Below are 26,386 nucleotides of genomic sequence, written 5' to 3' on the forward strand. Positions count from 1 at the left end.
ACAAGCCACCCTGCAGATGGACAACCTTTGTGGCCAATCGTGTGGCCAAGATCGTCCAAGCCAGCGACGCCAAGAACTGGTCGCATGTGCGATCCGAGCACAATCCGGCAGATCTTGCAAGCCGAGGTGTCCTGCCACAAGAACTGATGCGTAATCCTTTGTGGTGGCATGGACCAGAGTGGCTTCATCTCCCGTCGGATCAATGGCCAACATCTCCAAGTCCCATTCCGGAGACTCTGCTGGAGCAGCGGATTAAGTGCAACGTCGCTAAGTTACCTCCTACTCCTGACTTCCTGAGTAAGTTCTCTGAGTTTGGCAAGGCACTGCGCACGTCTGCCTATATTCATCGAGAGAAGTCGGAAGTTGGCAGTTCCAAGCTCTACCGTGGCGGATGAGCTGTCACGGATCCAAGAGCGGCTAATCGTTATGGCTCAACGACAAACTTTTCAACAAGAATACCACTGTCTGCAGTCCAAGCAGCAGGTTCCTTCCTCAAGTTCAATCCGAAACTTGAACCCTTTCCTCGATGGCAAGGGGATTCTACGGGCCTGTGGGCGTCTGAGGGCGTCCCACTCGTTGCGTTATGATGAGAGTCATCCAATCATCCTCTCGTATACCTCGTCCTTTGCACGACTACTGGTTCGTTTCACCCATCGTATATCCTTACATGGGGGTAACCAAGTCGTCATGCGGCTGATCCGTTCCAGATTCTGGATTCCAAAATTGAAGGTCCTCGTCAAATCCACCATCAACTCTTGCAAGGTTTGCGTGATCTACAAGAAGAGATTGCAGACCCAAATGATGGGGGACTTGCCCAAGGAAAGGGCGTCCTACTCGAGACCTTTCCCGCACACTGGAGTCGACTTCGCCGGCCCATTCGAAATAAAGAATTACACTGGCCGAGCCTGCCTCATCACCAAAGGGTATGTCTGCGTCTTCGTGTGCTTCAGCACGAAGGCGATCCACTTGGAGGCAACATCGGATCTCACGACGAAATTCCTGGCCGCATTCTCCCGTTTCATCGCACGGCGCGGGTGTCCATACCAGATGTACTCGGACAACGGGAAAACCTTCGTTGGAGCTGACAAGGTGATCTCCAACGACTTCTTGGAAGCGACGAGGGAGTGCGTCATCGCACAACACGCCCACAAGAGCCTATCCTAGCACTTCAACCCGCCAGGCGCCCCGCATATGGGTGGATTATGGGAAGCCGGCGTAAAGAGTTTCAAGGCACTCTTTTACAAGGCGACCTCCACCGGGAAGTATACGTTCTTCTCGCTAAGATCGAAGCCTGCCTAAACTCGAGGCCGATTTCCCCTATGTCCGAGGATCCTTCGGACTTACTAGCTCTCACTCCTGGCCATTTCCTCATAGGTGGCCCTCTTATTTCGGTGTTGGAACCACCAATTAACCAACCGGCCACCTCCATCCTCAATCGATGGCAGCGACTGTAGGCTCTTCACCAACAATTTTGTTTCCGTTGGAAAGATGAGTACCTGAAGAAGCTGCACAAACGGACGAAATGGCAATCCCCTACACGGAACCTTCGGATCGGTGACATGGTCGTCATAAAAGAAGACAACCTCCCCTCGAACGAGTGGCGCCTAGGACGGGTGCTGACGAAGTGTCCAGGCACCGATGCCAAGGTCCGAGTGGTAGATGTGCTCACGGCGCGGGGTACTATCCGAAGACCCGTTGCCAAACTCATTCTACTCCCGATGGACAGCAAGACAAACCCCTCCACGTCAGAAGGACTGAAAGACGGATAACCTCCTATTCCGTATTCCTATTCGTCGTCCTGTGTTGTCCTATGCTGTCCTGTTCCGTGTGTCATTGACAACGCAAAGAGACTACTACAATAATCATTTGTTTTTTTTTCTTGTTTCATTTCATGTAGTATGCCATCACATACATCCACCCACCAGGACCGCCCCGCTGGCACCAACTCGTTCCGGTGTCGCGTGTGCCGTGGGATCCACCCACTCCGGAAGTGTCAGCGATTCCTGAGGCTGCCAGCAGAGAAACGGTTGAGAGCAGTACTCATCAACAAGTACTGCTCTAACTGTTTGGCCCACCAACACTCCGGGCAATTCTGCCGCAGCGCGGGAAGGTGCAGGGTGTGTCGTGGGGACCACCACACGCTGCTGCACTTCAAAGCGGTACGTAGCGTTCGCCCCAATCATCAGCGACGAGGCGATGACCAACCGGGCTCCACCCGGTCCCGAACCGCAACACGGCCACGATCCAGAACCCCACCACGGCCACGATCCAGAACCCCACCACGGCCACGTTCGCGAACCCCACCACGGCCACGTTCGCGAACTCCAACACGACCACGTTCGCGAACTCCAGCACGGTCGCGTTCCCACTCGCCGTCTTCCCATCGACCGGCCTCGCCTACGCCCGAGGGGGCTTTTCCGACGTCGCTCGCATCCTTGCTGCAGGACAAGGCTGTGAGCATCCTTCTAACGGCCAACATCCTAATCGACACCAGATGTAAGACATTCGAAATGCGAGCGCTGATCGACCCGTGCGCGGCGACCAGCCGTATCAGCGCATCATTGGCAACGGCCTACCGGCTATCCGTCACCCGCGTTGGTACGGAAGGCGTCTGCACGGCGATCATCCGCTCGCGGACATCCGAGCTCCGTCGAAAGGTGCTGCTGCAGGTGGACTCACCCTCCTGCCGCACCCCCCTCCGACCCGTCGATGGCGAAAACTTGGAGCAGTTCCGCAGCATTACGCTCGCCGACGAACACTGGTTCCAACCATCGATGGTGTCCCTGGTGCTCGGCACTGATGTGTATCCTCACATCATCCAACCCGGCCTCCTGCCGAGCACCAACGGTTTGCCAATGGCCCAGAATTCCATTTTCGGTTGGATTCTATCCGGTCCATTTGGACAATGATACCGTTTGCAACTCATTGCAAGAGGGGGAGGATGTTGATGCCAGATGACTGCAGGTGTGACCACTCAGGCCAGCTGACAGTGTGGTCGCGATCGTAAGTTATCGATAGCGACAAAGAATACTGGTATACTGTGCGTGTGACCGTGTCATACGCGCAGTCACACTGTTCTGGGTTTCCTCTGGAGATGGTCACCCTGCCCTTTTTAGTGCTTTTCTGCTTTTATCATATGTTCGAATATTCTTCTGGCGCACATGACAAGTTATTTTCAAGTGTCTAATAAAACCTGTGTAAAGTATACAAACTTACTACAAATCAAAGTTGGAAGTGTTTTTATTTTATCGGCAAACATCCCCCCTACACACCATCCATTATATTATACAAGTATTTTAAACTTGTTTTTCATTCCACCAAAAGTCTGACAGCTTAGGCGATAATTCATGGTGTCGGATTTATCGGTCGCTCACCAAAAGGAAAAATGTTGTTGCCGACGTCAAAATTTTATTTTCAAATTTGAGGTGGGGTCAAAAATAAGTCGTTTAAAAAATAATTACAAGCCTAATTGATCTTAAACTTTCATTTCGGCATGACAAATTTTCTCGTTTTGCAATTCGAAAGAATCTTGTGAAAGCAAAAACGGGATCACTAATTTTTTAGTTTTCGTTTTCAAAACGAGCCGCATTCGACCGCATGAGGGGTTGAGAGGCGTCAGTTCCTCAAGATACTAAAGGTATAGACCCTTCGCAGACCCCAATTAATCCGTGCCCTATAATACGTCGGTGGTAGATACCATCAAGGCAATGGACAAAGAACCAACTTATGCCAAGCTCTACCAATGTCCTATGCGAGCAGCTGATTTTTCATATAAATATGCCAAATATGCGTTCAGTGATGGACTTTCGAAAGCTCAAAGAACCTTTTGGGTCTTTTGGGTAAAGCCAAATCTTTTCTATTCAGGATACCAAGTCATGCTATCACTAAATCATGCTTGCTGAGAGTGAATATATCCTTTTCGGTGATCGGGAGGAAATATGAATTTCGCAAACTTCCCTTCGGTTTAAAAAATGCTGACAGCAATTTCCGAATAACCATTGACGACATGCTGCGAGAGAAAATAGGCAAGTTCTGCTACGTTTAGGTTGATGAAGAAATTTAATTCTCAGAGGACGAGAAGACTCATGTCATGAATGTACGTAGACTAAGTTTCAAAGAACTTATATGACACAAACATGAGGCTGTCTGTAGAAAAATCCTTTTTTTATACCTGCTACCCATAGGGAATAAGGGTATTATAACTTTGTGCCGGCAGAAAATGTGTGTGACAGGTAGAAGGAGGCATCTCCGACCCTATAAAGTTTATATATTCTTGATCAGTGTCAACAGCCGAGACGATTTAGTCATGTCCGTCTGTCCATATGAAACACTGGATCTCAGAGAATATAAGAGATAGAGCTATAATTTTTTTTCGACAGCATTAGTTATGTTTGTACGCAGATCAAGTTTGTTGCAATATTTTGCTCACTTCCGCCCACGCAAATCAACAAAAATCGAATAACTAGCGTAATTTTAAAGCTAGTGTCGCGAATTTTGGTATATACAACAATAACGATAGTAATAGATCAGATAAAAATTGTCCAAGTTATTAAAGAAATACTTTTGTAATGGCAAAAACTCCTACTTACTAGAGGTCTTAGTTGCTTTGGATCTGGTATATTCTGCCGTCTATGGTATATTTTGAATGTGGTACTATATCGATATACCAAATATACCACTCGGTATATTTTTAGTATTTTTTGTATGTTTTGAAAAAAATACCGCAATATTTTGCTATTATTCAAAATGGTTAGCGGGTATATTACAGTCGAGCGCACTCGACTGTAGTATTCTTAATTGTTTTTTTTTCAGAGTCATCGCCACCTGTAACGGTGCAACAACAGAGCCAGAGAAAGTAAAGGCCATACAGAACTTTCCAGAACCCAAAACAGTAATCGAGGTCAGGTCACTCCTGGGCCTTGCGAGTTATTAAAGATGCTTTATTAAGGATTTCGCGGCAATAACGAGGATTGTTTCAGCGAAAATGGAACAGTAAGTATGCACAGATCGCGAAACATTGTAGTTCAGTTCACTGAAGCGCAACAATACGCATTTCACAAGCTGCTTACCATTTTGGCATCTGAGGATTTCATGCTTAGATTTCCCGATTCAATATAACGACCGACCCTTCGGTCTATGGATAGGCGCGTCCTATTACAATGATTTCAAGAACATCATAAAGGCATTGACCAAACAGGCATCATATAAAGTCAAAGACATAAGCATGTTTACCTTGATGAGTCCGTAGCAGTTTTCGGATCCAATCCTAATGCGGAAATTTAAATGTGCGCGCATTGTCGAGTCCAATGCACGAATATTATATAGGCTTCACAAATAAAACTTGGTTGCGGACGTATTGTGCAGACAGCAACTTCTCGATATAGAGGAGCAAGATGGTGACTCTTGTACAGCAACGATTCACAGCGAAATCTCCCTCACCCACACTATGGAAACAACTGACAAACCACTGAATTGTTCAAACGCAGTTTTGTTCTATTTGGAAATAAACGGCGACACTATCATTTTCTTCTGTAGGGAAACCTTACTAGATCCCCAAGGATGTTTATGCTCTGGATTGTGATTTGCACACACTTGCAATGGTACAAAATAAACTACTAGTTCGGAAATGTCCAGCCTCGTCGATATGCCATTGCAAATCAAGGATAATGCTGTAGCTATATGTAGCAAAATATTATGCTTTATTTAATTCGCTCACTTTCGCATTCGCAATCAGACGCGTTTTTATTACTTTTTTTTCATCCAAAACTTTCGATTTTAATCAACTTAACATAAGTTTTCATTCATTCAGTTGTAGCTTACTAACTTCCTTAACCTGTGCCTACCATCATTAAATCACAGTGGGTATAGCGAGTATCTCGACAGTAGTTTCTTACTTGTTTATTTAAGACACTGTGCGTCATCAGCTTAGCGCACCCCACTGACTTACGTTTGGTGTTTAATTTGGTGCTATAGTTAAAATTATTTTTATACCCGCTACCCATAGGGTAGAAGGGTATTATAACTTTGTGCCGGCAGGAAATGTATGTAACAGGTAGAAGGAGGCATCTCCGACCCTATAAAGTATATATATTCTTGATCAGCGTCAACAGCCGAGACGATTTAGCCATGTCCGTCTGTGTGTCTGTCCGTCTGTCCGTATGAACACCTAGATCTCAGAGACTATAAGAGATAGAGCTATAATTTTTTTCGACAGCATTTGTTGTGTATGCACGCAGATCAAGTTTGTTTCAAATTTTTCCCACGCCCACTTCCGCCCCCGCAAATCAAAAAATCGAATAACAAGCGTAACCTTAAAGCTAGAGTTCCGAATTTTGGCACATATAATAACTACTATAGTAGTTATGATTCCTGCAAATTTGGTTGCGATCAGATAAAAATTGTGGAAGTTATTAAAGAAATACTTTTGTATGGGCAAAAACGCCTACTTACTAGGGGTCTTAGTTGCTTTGGCCGTCAATCTAGCACATTGTGCCGTCTATGGTATATTTTGAATGGTGTAATATATCGATATACCAAACATACCATTTGGTATATTTTTAGTATTTTTTTAGTATTTTCGGTATATTTTGAGAAAATATCGCAAAATATATTTCTTTTATTCAAAATGGGTAGCGGGTATCTCACAGTCGAGTACACTCGACTGTAGCTTTCTTACTTGTTTCATTTAACTTTCAAGAATTTACTTTAAAATCAAACATATTTTGACAGTATAGCACTAAAAAAATATTTTAATGAGCTTTTCAAAAATGTATTCAACAAAATGGGTAAAAATATGTTGATCATCAGGATAGCGCCATCTGAAAAAATTTAATTTTAAAATATTTTTAGAGCATACTTAAATACTATTTTTTAAACTATTTTAGGAATAATTAATAATGTGTGGATCGGCCTTTATTTTGATCGCGAGTTGATAAAGTTCAGATAAAGTTCATTGAGATAATTTATTGAAATAAGTAGTAGCCCACGCTTGTTTTATTCCTTCGATTAATTCATCTTTAGTCTTATATTGTTTTCAGGACTCGTACACTTTCCTAGCCAGACATCCCCAGACGTTCTCGATATTGAGGTCGGGGGAGTAGCAATTCAAGGACATCAAGAGTTTGACAACGAATCCACGACTCAACAGACCGGACTGTGTAAATAGGAGCATAGTCGTTCTGGAAATGCCATTTTAGGCTTTGAAAAAGGCGTTTTATTTGGGATTTATTTGATGTTAAAAAACTGCAACTCGCAGGTGCCAAATTATGAAATTAACGAGGGCTCATGCGAATTTGATGCTTGTCTTATTATAGCACGCCTAGCAATATTTTTCCTGTTTCTTCCACTTTCTTCTGCAATTTATTAGATAGATAGTCCACACTCGATGTAAGACTTTATCTTTCATTTTTCTTTGTCGGATAGAATTGTTACTCTTCCCATATTAAGTATTTTTACAAAGATTAACAATGTATTAATCTGTCGAAGCAAAACAGATAACTAAAATCGAATTTGCGGCCCCTATTCTGATGACGCAAAATAAGTGCAAGCTTTTCAGTCAAACACACAACAAAATGCAAGCAAAATCTATCGGTTCTTCGACTTCAACTTCGCAGTCTTAATGTTCCGACACGCACTTACAACAACGCAGTATCAATAAGCAGAAATATATATACATATATATTGACATTTGTTTTTATCTCTTTTGTTCATGATTTTGCTGTTTAGTTTAATTTGATTTGAATTTTTATCGATGTCTGCTTGATACAACAAAAAATTACGGTTGCCGACTTGTGCCAATGTTGGGATCGTTCGTTGCGGGCTGTGCGATATCGTAATACGCGAAAAATGTGCTAGCTTTAACGGTTATATTTTTGATTTGATTGCATTTAAGTCAGGGCTAAGGTGGACATGCGATCATGGCTGATCGCTGAACGCGATATCGGTGGGTTTATTAGGCAAGCGCGGACGGGCTTTAGCAACGTATTCGCGGGTTTAAAAAGCTCTCAAATGCTTTGTATTCTGAGTTTAAGTGTATGAAGCTTTTGACTGAATATTCTACGCGGAAAAATGGTAATACGCGTCTGTCTATTGCCATGAATGAGATTTCTGCCCCTTTTTGTCTGTTCCATCTGTTAGTGAACTAATGTCATTCAGTTCTCCGTCTCCTTAACCCTCGGTAGCTCTTTAACAACATTGCGTCGTTAAATGTGGATGTTCCTGCTCCGATTTTGGTGTCAACAGAGTTGACGTTGGATAAAGAAATGTAATCTTCACCACCCTCTGACGAAATCATCACCCCTTCCACTATAGAAGAATTGTAAGAAAGCTACGAGTGTGCTCGACTGTGAGATATCCGATACCCATTTTGAATAAAAACAAAATATTGTGGTATTATTCTCAAAACATACCAAAAATATACTACAAAAACTGAAAATATACCAAATATTTTGTATTTCGATACAGTACCACATCAAAATATACCAACGAGTGCACAATATACCAGATTGTCAGTCGGAGCAACAAGGACCTCTAATAAGCAGGCTTTTTGCCCATACAAAAGTATTTCTCTAATAACTTCGACAATTTTTATCTGATGGCAACCAAACCAGGAATCACAATTACTACATATACATATGTACATATATATACATATATACTAGAGGTGGAGAACTATCGATAGTCTGCGCCATCAATAGTGCTTGATAGTTTCCATAAACTATCGACTATCGACGATAGTTGTCGATATTGCAGTAAAAGAAAATAATTTAATTAGTTTTTGAAGTAATCCATATTTATTTAAAATATGAGATTATATAATTGGTTTTCCAATCTTTATCTGAAAATAATGAATTATAATTAATTGAATGATTTTGTATTTTGTAGGTGTACCTTAACTGCTATTTATATACATATTTACTTCAACCCATAATTTTTTACGCCTATTTGCAATGAATTGCCCCGCTTTGCTGAAGACCCTCTCCGACTCTACGGAGGTTGATGGTATACAAAGATATTTGAAAAAATATCGACCACTATCGAAAGTGCGCGCCGCTATCGAGGGCGTGTCGATAGTTGCCAACCATCGATAGTCCTGATAGTGCCATCGATAGTTATATATATTATATACCAAATTTCGGGACTTTGCGGGAGCGGAATTTCCTCACATTTCCTGCCGTCACTAAGTTATAATACCCTTCTACCCTATGGGTAGCGGGTATATTTGGTAATTGATATGGTACTGCACTCAATATATACTATAGAAATTTACCAGATTGCCAGCCAAAGTAAGTAACGCCTAGTAAGTAGGCATTTTTGCCTATACAATATTATTTTTTTTAATGATTTCGACAATTTGTATCTGATCGCAACCAAAATTTGATATGGTTATATCGTCTCGTTGATCAAGAGCTTCTCAGAGACGGTGACTGAATATCGTCTACAGTTACGGCCAGAGAGCTGCAACGAGTATGACATTTTTGCTCATACTCGAGTACTGATTCAGTACTCTGTTTTAATGCGTTTGCTTCGGGTATACGTATTGAACTGTTCGTTTCCAACTCATTGCCGACGAACAAGTTTCAATCACGAGTAATCGGCCCATACATGATTTTTGAATGAACGATACCAATACCCGAAGTTCAATCATACTCAAACATGATTGATGTAAATGCTAACCGATGTTCGCTCAAATTGTGTTCATGTACTCGTACACTCGTTGTATTTCTAGAAAGTTCTAAAAGTTCCAAATGATATATCAGCAATCATTAAATTCAAACAAAATATTTTAAAAAATATTGAAAAGGTATGGATGGAAAACCTTTGTTTTGACTTGCACCTGGCTCTGTTGACAGTATTATATTTTTAAATTCAATTTTTAAAAATGAAAATAAATTAGATGAATAATAATCAAAATTTAAGAAAATTAAATAAATTTTATAATGTATTAAATATAATATAAAATGACAATTATAATTATAATAAATACTACTTTTCCTTTGTTTTATTCAAAAATAATTTTTAACATACATATGTAGACAGGCAGACAAAGCACATACTTATGATGTGCATTTCATCAAACATTTCTATCACACGCATCATAACCTAATCACTCGAGTAAACGACAGATGAATAAAATCAACACAATTATACTCGTGTAAAAATACCTTGGATTCTGACTTAGCAACAGTCCAACCCAATGAATCGTGATTGCCGAGCGAAAATCGGTTCGAGTAAAATCAAATCAGCTGACGCTGGAAGTACTTGAGTTGAATTGAACTCGTTGCGACTAATGGTTTGATTTGATTTGATTGCAATTTGGGTATGAGTATTCGCTCACACTTAATCATACTCGTTGCAGTTCTCTGGTTACGGCTCCATCGAGTTCGCCTAATGGAATTGTACTGGCTTTTCCCAAACACAGAACAAATATAAATATATTCAGTTCCACTGCTGGCAAGCGTTTATAAACGGAGTTCACAATAAGCACATCGGCCCTTGTATCAACCCGGCATGATACCTGAACGTAGTTTAGTTTTATAATTTTTTAGTCGCCTATCCGCTTTAACAACTTTAACGGCTTTTATAGCGTTGGGGTGATTTAATGAGATATCTCCATCATCTTGACATTTGAAACACTTCCTTTTAGCTATGCAGTCTTTACGACGACTGAACCACAATTAAAGCAACGAGATGATTTTTTAGAGTATTTAAACTTTTTTGGAATATTAAGCCCTTTACTACATAGAGAATAACTAACTGTCTTTGCTTTGATGTTACCCAAGGTAACAATTTTGCTCATATACTACTGTGGGCAAAAAGTAGTAAGACTTTTTTAATTTATATTTCGTGTAGAAATCCATTCGTCGAAATATTTTGTTTCTAGGTTGGCAAGACTGTCAGTAACTTCTATGCCAAATATCATATCAAAATAATCATTAGTGTTTAATATATGCCTGTTTTTCTGAAGTACAAAAAGTGCATTTGGCGATTTTTACAATGAGTGAAATTTTTCAATAAAGAAGTTCCATTAAATTTTGTGTGCGGAATCAAATTTCGGGTGCCGAAATGTTTCAAAATGTTGCAAAAGGCCTTCGGTGACTCTACCATGTCACAAAAAAATGTTTATAAGTGGTACAAAGACTTCAAGGAGGGAAAAGAAAGAGCTTGTCAAAGTCGTTCAAAAATCAAGGTCATGATGACAGTTTTTTTTCGATTTTCGTGGTGTTGCGCACTATGAATTCCTTCCATCCGGCCAAACTGTTAATAATGACTATTACTTGAACGTTATGCGTCGTTTGCGTGAGGCAATTCGTCTAAAAAGACCAAAATTATGGATTAACAACTGTTGGTTTTTGCATCACGATAATGCACCGTCCCATACTGCATTGATTCTTAGTGATTTTTTTGCCAAAAATTCAACCAATATCGTTCCACAACCACCGTATTCGCCTGATTTAGCTCCGTGTGACTTCTGGCTGTTCAGAAAACTCAAACGATCGCTCCGGGAAAATCGTTTTGATTCAATTGAAGACATTAAACGAGAATCGCTACGCGCATTGAAGGCTATTCCGGAAATCTACTTCAAAAACTATTTCGAGGATTGGAAAAAACGTTTGCGAAAGTGTATTGTGGCCGGGGGGGATTAATTTGAGGGGGACGAAATAGATTTGGCCGAAAAAATAAAGAATTTTAAAATTATGAACAAAGTCTTACTACTTTTTGCCCACAGTATTATATTCTTGGAAACTTTCAACATCTTTCTTTCTCTCATTCAGTTTTGAGTGTACCTCTGAACTTGGTTTTTTATTTCTTCTTAATTACAGACAAATTCGGATTCAAGGAACAACTGAAACGTTTTTGTTATTTTCGATCGCGCACTAATCACTTAGCCCGTAAGCGTATGCGTTTAGTTGGAAGTTATTAAACCAGTATTTCACTAGCACTGACTCTCCATCAAAAACTGGTACTTACATCTGTAGAAAAACCTTCTAACGTCATTTTTGGCTCTTGCCAGTCTATCTCATTGACATTAATTTCAAGTTTAACAATTGTATTATTTGTTGAAAATTCGATTGATTTTGTTGAATTTTCTGCTTCATTTTCGCCAGTTCAATTCTACTTTTTAAATTTATGTTATTGCTGGCAACTTCCAATAATTTTTTCTTTTCTTCTCCTTTTTTCATTGTGGCATTTCTCGCAAGTTCTACCGATTTGATCTGTATTTCTTCTGACTTCACTGCTTCTCTGCTTCGCAGCATATACAATTGTATGTATGCCTGTCCTTCAACTTTACCGTTTTTTACTGCATCTGTTTTTCTCATTGCTTAGAACCCACACACATGCCCCAGTGGGAACTGCAAAGCTCACTATTTTTTTTTAATTTACTCATTCGCGAACATTTTCACTCAACTTAACTCACTGAATATAACACAGTGATGAGTAAAAATCCAATCATTTTGCCGTACACATGATTTAGACATCTTAAGTCTTCGATTCAAAATTTTTCTTCGAAAATGTGAGCGCATGCAAGTTTGATCGGTTGATTCGAGCAGTGTGATTATTCGGCTGTTGAGTGCGTACCAATGTTTTGCATTCACCCGAATAGTCAACTTTCATCGCGACTCGACAATATGTACACTCGATTCCGTTTTCAACGTCGGCTCAACACAATTAATTCTGCTTTAAAATATCGAACTTTAGGTGGTTAAGCCACCAAATAAAACAAAGTTAAGTAGGTTATTATTTTTATAATTATAAGATATATAATAAACAGTTTAATGATCTACACAATGAGAGGACTACTGTTCCTGTCAACGCCGACACACTAATTCTCTTCGCATCTATGCCGGTCGTTGCCAGCAACCAGTAGTGCCATATTCCACATATACTTTATAGGGTCGGAGATGCCTTCTTCTTCATGGTACATACATTTCTAGCCGGCAGAAAGTTGAAATACTCTTCTACCCTATGGGTTGTAGTTATGCAAGTCGATAAACTTATTTTGTCTGCTATTAATTAGGCCATGCAACAGGATTGAGTCAGTGCAGAAACAATTTTACATTTTTCTTAGTTGAAATTAGAACCCTAATATTAACATAGATTACCACCTTAAGCGTAGTAGACTTTCATTACTAAACCTTCCTTCTTTTACCGACCGTAGAACCATGCAGGGTGTTTTTTTTATTCAGAGACTAATTAATGGTGAACTAGATTTATCAGAGCTATTAAACTAAATTACGTTACTTTAAGAACAATAATTGTTTAAAAAATATATAGACCGATATAATGCACACAAGTTCATAGTGTTATGTAAACTATATATTTGTTTGAAAATAATAAATGAAAAAGTAAGATAATCAACCTTAATTATCTGTCCTGACTGACTCAATCTGTAACTGAACTTTTAATGAGTAAGTCAAGACAAAAAAACAGCTAATCTAGACTTACCTCGTGTAATTTTAAAGGTATTTCGGTTATATTCCCTCGAACATTAATTTGACGATGCAAAAGAACTTTGATTAGTTCATCAGCCTTTAAGCCTAAGAGCATAGATAGTATGACAACTATTTCTCGATCCGATAAAGATAAATCGCATCCTTCGCCATCAATATCCATAAACTCAATATTTCCCAACCATAGTATTGCACTGAGTACTTTAAAAATACTTTCAATGACAGTTTGTGGAATTTGTAGGACTGTAAAAGCCATTGTCAGTTCGCCAAATCTTTTTGACTCCAGATTAATATCTATTGCAATATCTTCAGCACTATTTAGGTATCTATAAAATTCTGGAGATCGTAGGTATAATGTTTCAGCGATTTCTTTATTTGTTTGTCCTTGAGCAACCAATTGATACATCACATGATAATTTCGCTCTCCTGCACTTTGGAAAGTTATTCGAGATTGCTCGAGCAGATAATCCTGTATTACGCAACCTTTAATACTGTGGTTATCATCAAAACATACTTGCATAAATTTTCCAAATCGAGAACTATTGTCGTTACGAATAGTTTTCGCATTACCTAAAAGAAACATAATGTTTACATATTACATATTATATTTGTATCGATTTAGTAAAGTGTCCTTAATTATACCCGCTACCCGTAGGGTAGAAGGGTATTATAACTTTGCGCCGGCAAGAAATGTATGTAACAGGTAGAACGAGGCATCTCCGACCCTATTAAGTAAATATATTCTTGATCAGCGTCAACAGCCGAGACGATCTAGCCATGTCCGTCTGTCCGTATGAAACACTGAATCTCAAAGACTATAAGAGATAGATTCAGTGTTTCATACGGACAGACGGACTGACGAACAAACGAACATGGCTATATCGTATCAGCTGTTGACGCTGATCAAGAATATACGGAGACGTTCTAAGCGGAGGCCCTTTCATATAAGATATGATCAAATAGTGTCTTTGCTCAGAGAAGAGTATTATCTACTTTCACAACGAAACAGATTTCCCAATATTTCAACAAGCTATTTAGAAAATGTAAGCGCAAATAACCTAACCACAATTATGATAAAATCTTGTAAGTCATTTTTAGTGCAGAATTCTAAGAATTAATATAAAAAAACCATTACAGCCTGGTATTGAAAGAGCAAGCAATTGGTTTAAAATAAATATTACTACTGATTATAAAAAATTAATACAGAATTAAATGTGATGTTTGTAACGGATTCTGATAGATACAGCATCAACAATCACAATAGTCGCAGAATCAATTGTTCAACGAATGGAATACCCAAGAGTATGCTTGCATATCAGTAGTTGGCTTAAGAAAAAACCCGACTGGTGTTAGCCGTGGCAGCGTCACATTCACATGGGATTCCCGAACCACAAATGCAATATTAGTGATATCTTGGATGATTACTATATAAGTTTACTTATCTCCTTGCAGAGAAAATTGAGGCGAACAATCCGGTTTGGGGCAAATTTGCCCGTTTAAGCAGACCCTACATTCGCCACTCCGGGTCAAATCGATGTGATCTTGAGCGGTAACTATGGAGATGGACATGTAGGGAGTCCAAGCAAGTAAACTCACGATTGATGCTAGTGATCTAGCAGAGCAGCACTTCGTTAAAACGCATACTCGCAGAGAGGATGGCGCTCACATTGATCAATATCAATTTAAGGAGAAGGTAATGCCGATTGAGTCTACTTTGCCCCAAGCATTAAACCGCATCGCGTCATTACAGAGAAAATTTCTGAAATATCCTACACTCAAAAAACAATATGGGTAATTCTCTGAGGGATGTCGCGTGCGACCAGTTTTTCAGTTACAAAAAGAAACATATTCTGAAACAATTTTAAAAATAAGTAAAGGTTATTTTTATAGCTCTAGATTAGTACTTTAATTAAAGCTAAGAATGGTTTTGGAATTTTTTTTCTGTTTTGTTTTCTGTTCTGATAATTGCAAAAATTAACAAATTCGTACGCAAATCCAAAAAATGAACGAATTTATATATTTTATCGTAAAACAGAATAAGTTACTAAAATCAATCTTAGCTCTAAAAATAGTGCTAATCCAAAGCTTTAAGATAAACCTTCACTTAATTTTAAAATTGTTTTAGTTTATGTTTTTTTTTTTGTCACTGAAAAGCTGTTCGCATGCGACATTTACCAGAGAATTACCCATATGTCGAATTTATGGAGGAATATCTACACAAGGAATTGCTTCAGGATGCTAAAAATACGGAGGATCCCACATGCTATAAATTTGTAGCACTCTATGCAGTCTTTAAACCAGACAGTACGATGCCGAGTAGTATTCGACAGCTCTTGAAAGAACTCCAAAGGATACTTGGTCAATTCACGGCTGCGATAGGTGGTCCTATTAAAGAGGATTTAATTGGAGTTTAGTAATTTGAGTCCGTCACCATCCATGAATTAGAGTCATTGGCAGCTCAATTTTTCAAACAGCTCGCTGAAGACTGTACCCATGTAGAAGACTATACCCAGATATGCGTATACTGTACAGTAAAGAATTCATTCATTCAGAAGTTTAATGCGTAAGTGGATGACATTCCAACTGAATTCGACAAGTTAGAAGAATTATTAACAGGTATTCAATTGACTGACAAAGGAGACTTGTGAGTATCCACTTTAATTTTTTTAATTATGATAGTCGATGAAAGCTCTTGGATTACTTTGGGTGCCATCAAAGGATTATGTTTTCCTCAAATAAGAACCACCATTTTGTTGTCTGAGCTTGCCAAGATCTACGACCCCTTGGGATTGTTTGCGCCAACCACTGTTTTTTTTTTTTTTTAAGTTTTCTTTCGTGATATTTTGCTAAGTGCTGTCGAATGGAATGATGTACTGCCAAAGTTCGTATCCGACATACATATATTAGAAACTTGTCGCAGACGCTTCATCTCACGCATAAGCTGCCGTTATTTATAACCGCATAGATATCAACCTAATCTTCTTTCACAATTTTTGTAGGTATGGGAGTTATGCACTTGCTGAGGCCTTTAAACACTTTTAGAAGGAGTATTTTCTAGTAGAAGATAAACAATTAAAGTTCGGCAAACCAATTAAATAAAAATCCAAGCTGATCCGATACACGCCCTTTCTAGTCGACCAGAATTTAATGCAGAAACTCCCGAAATTAATACACAAGAAAATAAAATTAGTCAAATAAATGATCTTATTAAAAGTAAAAGTGATTTTAAGAGTAAAATCCAAAACAACAAATCCTTTTCAAAAGACAGGAAACATTAAAAAACTTGACGTTAAACATTTTGAAGAAGCAAACAGAGCAAGTAAAGTAACCCACTGCCAATTAAAGTTTAAAAAAAATAAAAGATAATTAATGAAAGCAAATACTATACTTCCAGGCCAAACAACGAAAACACTTCCAATGACTAAACATCTTAAGTTACGAATGTTCATCATTCTTGACCATTTTTCCTCGTATAAATACCTAGCGTAACCATTTACAAAATAACCAAGTTTTATATAATATTAATAGTATCACTCGATAGATACGATAAACACGATTTAACAAGTATTTTAAATAATTTCATTGACACTCCCACTCAAATTTTTGAAAGATAATCAAAGCAAATTTGAAGAAGAAAAAGAAAAAGAAGCATTGATCACTTAACAAAATGTTGAACATAGGAATTTCCAAGCCAAACTTTATTGAACACGACCAAATAAAACATGATTATCATAAAAAAATTAAGTTATATAAAAACTTCATCTGGCATAACACCGCACAAATTATTCTTAATGTCACATATTTCCATCAGTAACTTCGAAATTATAACATTTCAAATAATACCATATCCAGACGAATCATAAATGAAAATGTTAAAGGAAAGTGTTACTTGCATTAAAATTTGGTTTTAAATTTCCTTTCCAAAAAGATTATAAACAATAATTTTATTGCAAAAATCAAACAAATTGTGTGGTGTACATATTGTGTACTATACATTGAATAAATACCGTAAACAAATTCTAGTAACAGTAGTAGAATCAAATATAATGATAACACGAAACAAATATAGAAAAAAAAAAAAACAAATAATTAATATGTCAAACTATATAAGTGAATTTTAAAATATTAAAGTCTCAAATAAAGCTCAAAATCCACATAAAGTAGATTCTATATCACATATAGAAATTAAGGAAATGATTCTGTACAATAATAAGGAAAACACAATTTACAAAAATTCTTTAATTACAACTGTATTAATAATAGTAATCATAATTGTAAGAATTAATATTAATACAATTGTGACTAAAGAATTTTTGTAAGCGTCAGATAGTAATTATTAAAAAAGAAAATAAAAACGATTCCTTGAAAATAAAGTTCTCCAGTAGAAAACTAAAAAAAGAAAGGTACAGTGGAGTGTGCTAGACTGTGAAATACCCGCTACCCATTTAGGGTTTATTCTAAAATTATATATTTTATATTTAGTATATTTGTGGAGTTCTACACTCCAAATATACCATAAGTGTAAAAATATACCAGATTTTCTGCCAAAGCACATAAGACCCCATTGCAGTGGGCGTAATTTGCCATACAAAAGTTTTTCTTTAATAACTTCTACAATATTGGATTTTTGTCAATATTCGGGTGCGGAAATGGACGAAATATGGCTAAGTGCATTAAAACCTGCAATGCACTCAGCCAATTCTAAAAACTCTGCAAAGTTTGCAACACATCCGCCACATGCCATGGGCCAGCAGAACACCGATCGGTGGATTCTTGCGCAACCATCACCAAAAGCCAACCTCGATAGCAGAAAGTGTCAGCAGAATATCTATCGCGAGACACTTGCCCAACCATCACCATCGGCAGGGAGTCTTCATTTTTAAGTCTTAGCATTGCCATAAGTTTAAAGCTACATCAAGTAGACTTAAGTAAAGCAACTTTCTTTTTTCATTCGTGTTAAAAGATTTGTTAATTGGCGCCCGAGCAAGGACCAAATGAATAAGAAAACAGAAGACTATCGTGTTGTGTACCAGCGCCTCAAGAAGCCACACAGTGTAACTCGCTAAAAGTGCCTTTATGAAATCCTCGACGTAAGTGCGATTTATAAGAATGAACTGAACTATTTCACTTGGCCAAACGTAACCGCCGACAAAGTGTGTAGTACCCGTTCGCCGACAACCGCATAAAGCAAAGTGTCAGTAGCCGTTGCCGCTCCTCCGCAAAGCAATAGGAGGAAAAGGACCCATCCGAAGGATCGACACAGGATAGATTTGGCGGATGTTTTATTATTTGTAAGCATGGATTTTAAAGTGATAAGAAATCATACAAATACAGAAAATTTAAGCAAACCTATATAATAAGAAGTATGAAAGTTAAAGTCGAGTATGCTCGACTGTGAGATACCCGCTACCCAAATATACTAAATGAATATACCACAAAAATACTACGAATGTATATTTGGTATATTAATATAGGCATTTCTCCGGGTCGCGAACGTACGTTCGTACGAGATAAATTAAAAAATAAAATCGAAAACAAACGTCTCCTGAAACTTTTTTTTTACTCATCGATAGCATTTGTTTAGCTCTTTGGTTAGTGTAAATTATGAGGCTTATCGATTTTTAATTTTCATAATATTGTCAAAGAACATGCGGTCGCGAACGTACGCAAAACGGAAGTCGACTTTGGCTTAATACAGTTAAATGCAAAACTCTTCGAATTGAGACGGAATATTTTAAAGAAATAACTTTACTTTTAAAATAGAATCATGTAGCTTTCTATTAAGTCTACTCCCAAGAAAATATCTCCATTTATTTATTTTTAATTTAATTAAGTTCCGGTCGCGAACGTACGGGTCGCGAACGTAAGATTTTTCCATGTTGTATTATTTATTAAATTTTTATTTTTACCACAACTTTTTTTGATTAATAACTTCAAATTTCATAAAAAAAACAAACGGATTTAACTCAATTTAATGTGTCTAATAACATTTAAAGCAAAAAAATAAATTTGTATTAAATATGAAATATGTACTGAAATTTATTAATAGAAAGAAAAATATGTAATAAGTAATAAGTAATAACTAACAAGTAATAAGTAACTGCAAAACTGCATAGTTTTTTCAAAAACAAAAACAAAAAAAAATTTTTTTTTAAATCCATGCGACGCTAGTAAAAATCGACATATGCTTATAGGTAAGGTCGCGAACGTACGCTACTTTGACAATCAATAAAAAAAAGATTGGTTAGAGTAACCTCAACGATTTTTTTATATTTAAAATATATATCAAAATAACTTAACACGCGAAGTTTCATCCACCTGCTTGCACTTATTGCGGAGCAATTACAATAAAATGATGTTTTCGGTCGCGAACGTACGATTAGAACATAGATAAGAAGCAAAATAGAAATTAACAGTTAATTGAACATTTGTTCGTTCTCTTTGCATTTGTCTCTTCTTATTAGATTGCAATAAAGAGATTTGGTAGAAAAAGAGCAAACATATCATATGTTTTCTTTGTGAAATAATAAAACATAAAAATGCATACAAAAGGAGCTCAAAGTGAAAAAATTACATTTTTTCAGTTTGCAGGCAATTTTTTTTTATAAAAACAACGGAGATATGCTACGGATCCATTGTATTATGAAAATTTGGATATTTCTTTATGACATTATACAAAAAAATACGATGAATGTGAAAATTTTTTTTTTCGGTCGTGGTTTACCATTTTCAAGAATTGCCCATATGGTAATACACTCAGTATATACTATAGAGTGCAAAACATACCAGATTGTCAGCCAAAGTAACTACGACCCTTAGTAAGTAGGCGTTTTTGCCCATACAAAAGTATTTCTTCAATAACTTTGACAATTTTTATCTGATCGCAACCAAATCAAGAATCACGAAGACTATAAAAACTCAATATTACCGAACTAGAACAAAACTATCTTGTGGAAAGTAATGGATATTTATATATCGGATGAGTGGTACCTATAATCTTCCAACTGTGGTTTTCAGTTTGTTTTTAAAATTGATTGCTTTAACATTTTGAAATTTGGCGAAAATGTTACTAGTCGAAACGGCCCCATCTGATTTAAACATTTCTGACACGGTTCTTTAATATAATTTTTGTTTTTACTATATCAGATTGTTCTAATTTGTCACATTTGAATTCATGATTTTATGTAGATTTAGATTATGTCATTTATAAATTGCAGTCTTCCAACATCTTATAATTTGAACTTGCGAGTAGATGATGTGGTAAGAACTTTGTAGATATAGATAGATGACGGTTATTTCGAGAAGCGTTGAAATTTTTTTTGAGCTTACCAAATGCTTCCAAAATTGTGTTTGCTTCCAAGATTTGTTGCTGTATCCATGAGGAAACATTAGATGTTATTGCACATAAATATTGCAAAACAAATTTAGTCGACTCTGTTTTTCCAGCACCGGACTCTCCAGATATTAGGCATGACTAAAAATATAATTTTAATATATGTGAAATTCTAAATAAATGAACAGTCAATAAAATTCCAACTTGTAAAAGTTAGTTTCTTAGTTTCTTTTTTCACAATTTTGATCATTTTAAGTATTATCGATCATAAATTAAACAAGTAAGAAAGCTACAGTCGAGTGTGTTCGACTGTGAGATACTCGCTACCCATTTTGAATAAAAGCCAAATAATGCGGTATTATTCTCAAAATATACGAGAATTATATATCACAAAATACTAAAAATATGAAAAACCATATATTTAGTATATCGATATGGTACTACATTCAAGATATAATATAGAGTGCCAAATATACCAAATTGTCAGCTAAAGCAACTAAGACCCCTATTATGTATTTCGTCAAACAGAAGTATTTCTTTACCCAGGATCAGAAATCACAAAGATTGTAGTTATTTTTTTATATACCTAAACTCGCTAATCTAGGTTGAAAATTACGCTTGTTATTCGAGTTTGCAAACATAACAAACGCTGTCGAAAATTATAGCTCTATCTCTTATAGTCTCTAAGATCTATGTGTTAATACAGACAGACGGATAAGGCTACATCGTCTCGGCTATTGACGCTAATCAAGAATATATATACTTTATAGGGTCGGAGAAGCCTCCTTATGCCTGTTACACACATTTCCTGCCGGCACAAAGTTATAATACCCTTTTCTACCCTATGGGTAGCGGGTATAAAAATTCAATGATTTTATTTTAATTGTGATTCTTATGTCCCATTGTTAAGTTAGCAAGTCTTTCATTAACAAGATAGTAGTTTGTAATGTAAGGAAATCTTTTTTTTTAAATTTATTTTATGCATAAGGGGACAACATCGTTACGCGACTAATTTTTCTGTTTTTAAGTTACCAGTTGATCGCGAACGTCGGCGAGTGCAGACGTGCTTTCTTTTGTCTTCTTATCGTGCAACGAAAATTAAATAAAAACAAAGCATAGTGCAGTGTAAGCTCCAAACATAAATACACAGTGGGCGAAAAGACGCTTAGTGCGATGAACTTCGTACTTTTTGTGTAAATAAAAACAAGAAAATCAAAAAACATTAGGCTATGAGTGAATTCGACACTCATACGGTGCTCCAACGTCAGCAAGACGAGCGTCGACTCTCTTTGCAACGTAACAACGCATACCACTCATTCGTGTCAACGCAAGACAACGCGACCGCAAACCCAACAAAAAATAACCAACCGCGATCAATAACCCCAAGCCCGAGTAATGAACTCAATCCAACATCGCAAGGCAGGGCGCGTTCTTGCTCTCCTGCGCTCTCGTTGGATAAAACCCCATACCCTTCCCTCATGCCTACCTGCTTAGCCACGGTCACCAGTACAGTGACGTCATTAGCAACTGTAACGGCAACTATTACAACAACTACAATGGTATCAACTGCTCGCGCAATACCATCTACTGTAATAACGGAAACTGCTGTGCAAGCAAATAATGCAGCACCTTACACCAGCGTGCTCTCCTCAAAACAACGTTCGGCCGTACAGACTGGTATGGATCGCTACATACAAATAAAACGTAAGCTTAGCCCACAGAACTCTAGACTTGGTAACTCTGCTAAAATAACTCGAGGCACCTCAAAACAATCTACAATAGAGAAGCCCATAGAAGCAAACAGATTTACTATTTTGGCAGATAAATCCGATGATATGCCTCCTGAAGACATCGTAGGGACAACAAAAGCCTAAGCCGCCGCCGATTTACATTCGAGAGAAAAGTTCGAATGCTCTCGTAAACTCGATACTGAACCTAATAGGACCAGACAATTTCCACATAATTCCATTAACAAAGGGAAATATTCATGAAACAAAAGTTCAGACTAATACGGAAGTAAACTACAGAATTTTGTCGAAGTATTTAAACGACAATAATAAAAACTTCTACACGTACCAATTAAAAGCAGTAAGGGCCAGCAAGTAGTACTAAAAGGTATTGAGCCGGAAGTAACACCAGCTGAAGTTACAAGAGCACTGACGGAGAAAGGTTTTAATGTAAAAATGTTATTAACATTTTGAATAGAGAAAGAAAGCCTCAACCTCTTTTCAAGGTAGAACTTGAACCCGAAACCAAATCAAACCTCTGAAAAAATGAAGTGCATCCAATCTTTACTCTCCAGTTCCTACTACACCGCAGAATTACGGTAGAGGAGCCGCATAAAAGAAACGGACCGGTGCAGTGTAATAATTGTCAGGAATATGGCCACACAAGGTCTTATTGCACGCTTCGTCCAGTATGCGTTGCTTGTGGAGACCTTCATGAATCTCACAAATGCCCAAAAATAAAGAGGATCCCAGCAGCAAAAGTGTGGAAACTGTGGAGGCAACCATACAGCAAACTACAGGGGCTGTCCAGTCTACAAGGAACTGAAAAATCGTACACACCCAAGAGTGACCACTGCTCACTCGCATACACCACTTATGAAATCTACACGTAATGTCTTCCCCCCTACAGCTGTTAAATCTTTAGCCAATAATGAGTTCACCGACAAATCCGCAAGCTTTGCAACTGCTCTAAAATTGGGTCTTAAAAGTACCGCTCCCACCAATCCAAGATCATCAGTTTCCTCTCATCAACCAGAAGAACAGTCTACGAACAAACTTGAAACAATGATATGTAATCTTCAACAAAGTATGATGGAGTTCATGTCATTCATGCAGACAACTATGCAAGATCTTATGCGTAACCAGAACGTTTTGATTGAGCTGCTTGTTGCTCAAAACAGACTAAATAATCAATGGCTCCACTCCGTATATCACTGTGGAACGCCAACGGCGTCTCACAGCGCAAACTCGAGCTAACTCAATTCCTTAATAATAACCATATCGATGTAATGCTACTCGCAGAAACTCATCTCACAAATAAATATAATTTTCAAATTCGAGGCTACCTATTCTACAACACGAATCACCCAGACGGGAAAGCACATGGAGGCACTGGGATTCTGATTAGAAATCGCATCAAGCACTGCTTCCACAATAGCTTCGCCACTAAATTCATGCAAGCTACATCAATAGATGTGCAAATGGATTCCCGATCTTTAAAGCTTGCCGCCGTATACTGTCCTCCTCGGTTCACAATATCAGAATCCCAATTCATGGAATATTTCAACTCTCTGAGCGAACAATTTATAGCAGCAGGAGACTTCAATGCCAAGCATACGCACTGGGGATCCCGACTTGTGACTCCTAAGGGAAGGCAGTTGTACAATGCAATAATAAAAGCAAGCAACAAGCTAGACTGTGTGTCACCTGGGACACCTACATATTGGCCAACAGATCCTAGTAAACTGCCAGACTTGATAGATTTTGCAGTCACAAAAAAACATTCCTCGCAACCTGATAAGTGCCAACTCCTTATCAGATTTATCGTCTGATCACTCGCCTGTACTTCTACATCTAAATCAACATCCAGTTGCGGTAGATAAACCATTCAGACTAACAACGAATAAAACCAATTGGCTTAAGTACAAAAAATATATAAGTTCGCACATTGAGTTGAATCCACGTTTGAATGACGAAGCTGATATCAACTTATCCACAAACACTCTTGAATCCGTCTTGGTCGCAGCAGCTCGCGTATCAACTCCACAAACGCAAAGATCATCGTACAATAACAGATACACGAACGTTGAAATAGAGCAGCTCGTTCTAGCAAAGCGACGCTCAAGGCGAGAATGGCAATCCAACAGATCACCATCCGCAAAACAAAGGTTAAAAGACGCAACACGGAGGCTCTCAGCTGCACTTCGTCATGAAGAAGAAAGGTCCCAAAAACATTACATAGAACAGTTATCCCCAATGAGCTCCAAGTTCCCACTTTGGAGAGCACACTCATCTCTCTGCGCACCAATTGAATCTGCAATGCCAATAAGGACATCCACAGGCAACTGGGCTCGAAGCGACGAAGAAAGAGCCGTCAGATTTGCAGAACATCTTCAAAATGTATTTCAGCCCAACACATCATCAAACGGGATCTCACTGCCAGCAACATCAGATATTGACACATCAACGTATGAACCTATTGTGTTTAGGCCACATGAGTTACTCAAAATCATAAATGAACAACTCAACCCAAAAAAATCTCCAGGATGCGACCTAATATCACCAAAAATGATTATTGAACTTCCTCTCTGTGCTGTTCGAGCTATTTGCCAGCTCTTCAATGCAATAACGAGACACGGACACTTCCCAGAGAGATGGAAAAAGTCGATCATTATAATGATACCAAAACCTGGCAAAGACCGCACAATCGCTTCATCGTATAGACCAATTAGTTTACTAACGTGTCTATCAAAACTCTTCGAAAAATGCTTCTTGGTACACATTAACCCATTTCTCAGAACACACAACAAAATCCCGATTCACCAATTCGGTTTTCGAGAAAAACACGGAACCATTGAGCAAGTCAACCGCATAACCGCAGAAATCCGAAATACATTCGAACAAAGGGAGTACTGCACTGCGATATTTCTGGACGTATCACAAGCTTTCGACAGAGTATGGTTAGAAGGTCTAATGCACAAAATTACTGAAATGCTCCCAATCAACACTCACAAACTTCTGAAGTCATACCTATACAACAGGAAATTCTCAGTAAGATGTAATTCAGCCATGTCCGATGACTACATCATTAGAGCCGGAGTTCCTCAAGGCAGCGTGCTTGGACCAACACTTTACCTTATCTACACTGCGGACATCCCAACGAGCAGGAATCTAACCACATCCACTTTTGCAGATGACACAGCGATCCTAAGCCGCTCGAGATGCCCCAAGCAAGCAACGGCGCAACTGGCTACACACCTGGTGGCAGTGGAGAAATGGCTATCCGACTGGCGAATCAAAGTTAACGAACAAAAATGCAAACACGTAACGTTCACTCTTAACAGACAAGACTGCCCTCCACTTATTCTTAACAACACAGTGGTTCCGATAGCAAATGAAGTAACATATCTTGGCGTACACCTCGATAGACGGCTTACCTGGCGCAGCCACATTGAAGCCAAAGAACGCATTTAAAGCTCAAAGCCAACAGCCTCCACTGGCTTATCAATAGCCGCTCGCCCCTTAGCTTGGACTACAAGGTACTCCTATATAACACCGTCTTGAAACCAATCTGGATGTACGGCTCCCAGTTGTGGGGGAATGCCAGTAACAGCAGTGTGGATATAATGCAACGAACTCAATCAAAAATTCTCAGAACCATCACCGGGGCACAGTGGTACGTTCGGAATGAAAACATTCACAGGGACCTTCGCATACCACTCGTCAGAGAAGAGATAGCACATATCAAAACAAAGTACTACAATAGGCTATCAGTGCATCCAAATCATCTCGCGAGAGCCCTCACGCGAGTTTCCAGCAGTTCTCGTCTTCGCCGCAACGACCTTCCAATCCAGCGCTAATTATTAGGACCACGT

The 26,386-nt window shown here is 38.3% G+C and overlaps 1 protein-coding gene across 1 annotated transcript in view; it reads right to left on the bottom strand.

Moving 5' to 3' along the window:
• The window catches only part of LOC132797640 (myosin-VIIa), a 162,651-nt gene that overhangs the window by 120,874 nt on the left and 15,391 nt on the right, over positions 1-26,386 (bottom strand). Inside the window, 2 exon segments of the mRNA XM_060809395.1 lie at positions 13,447-14,021; positions 20,781-20,925. Coding sequence (XP_060665378.1) covers positions 13,447-14,021; positions 20,781-20,925 — 720 coding nt within the window.

Source organism: Drosophila nasuta, unplaced genomic scaffold (genome assembly GCF_023558535.2).
Source record: "Drosophila nasuta strain 15112-1781.00 unplaced genomic scaffold, ASM2355853v1 ctg16_pilon, whole genome shotgun sequence".
Lineage (NCBI taxonomy): Eukaryota > Metazoa > Arthropoda > Insecta > Diptera > Drosophilidae > Drosophila > Drosophila nasuta.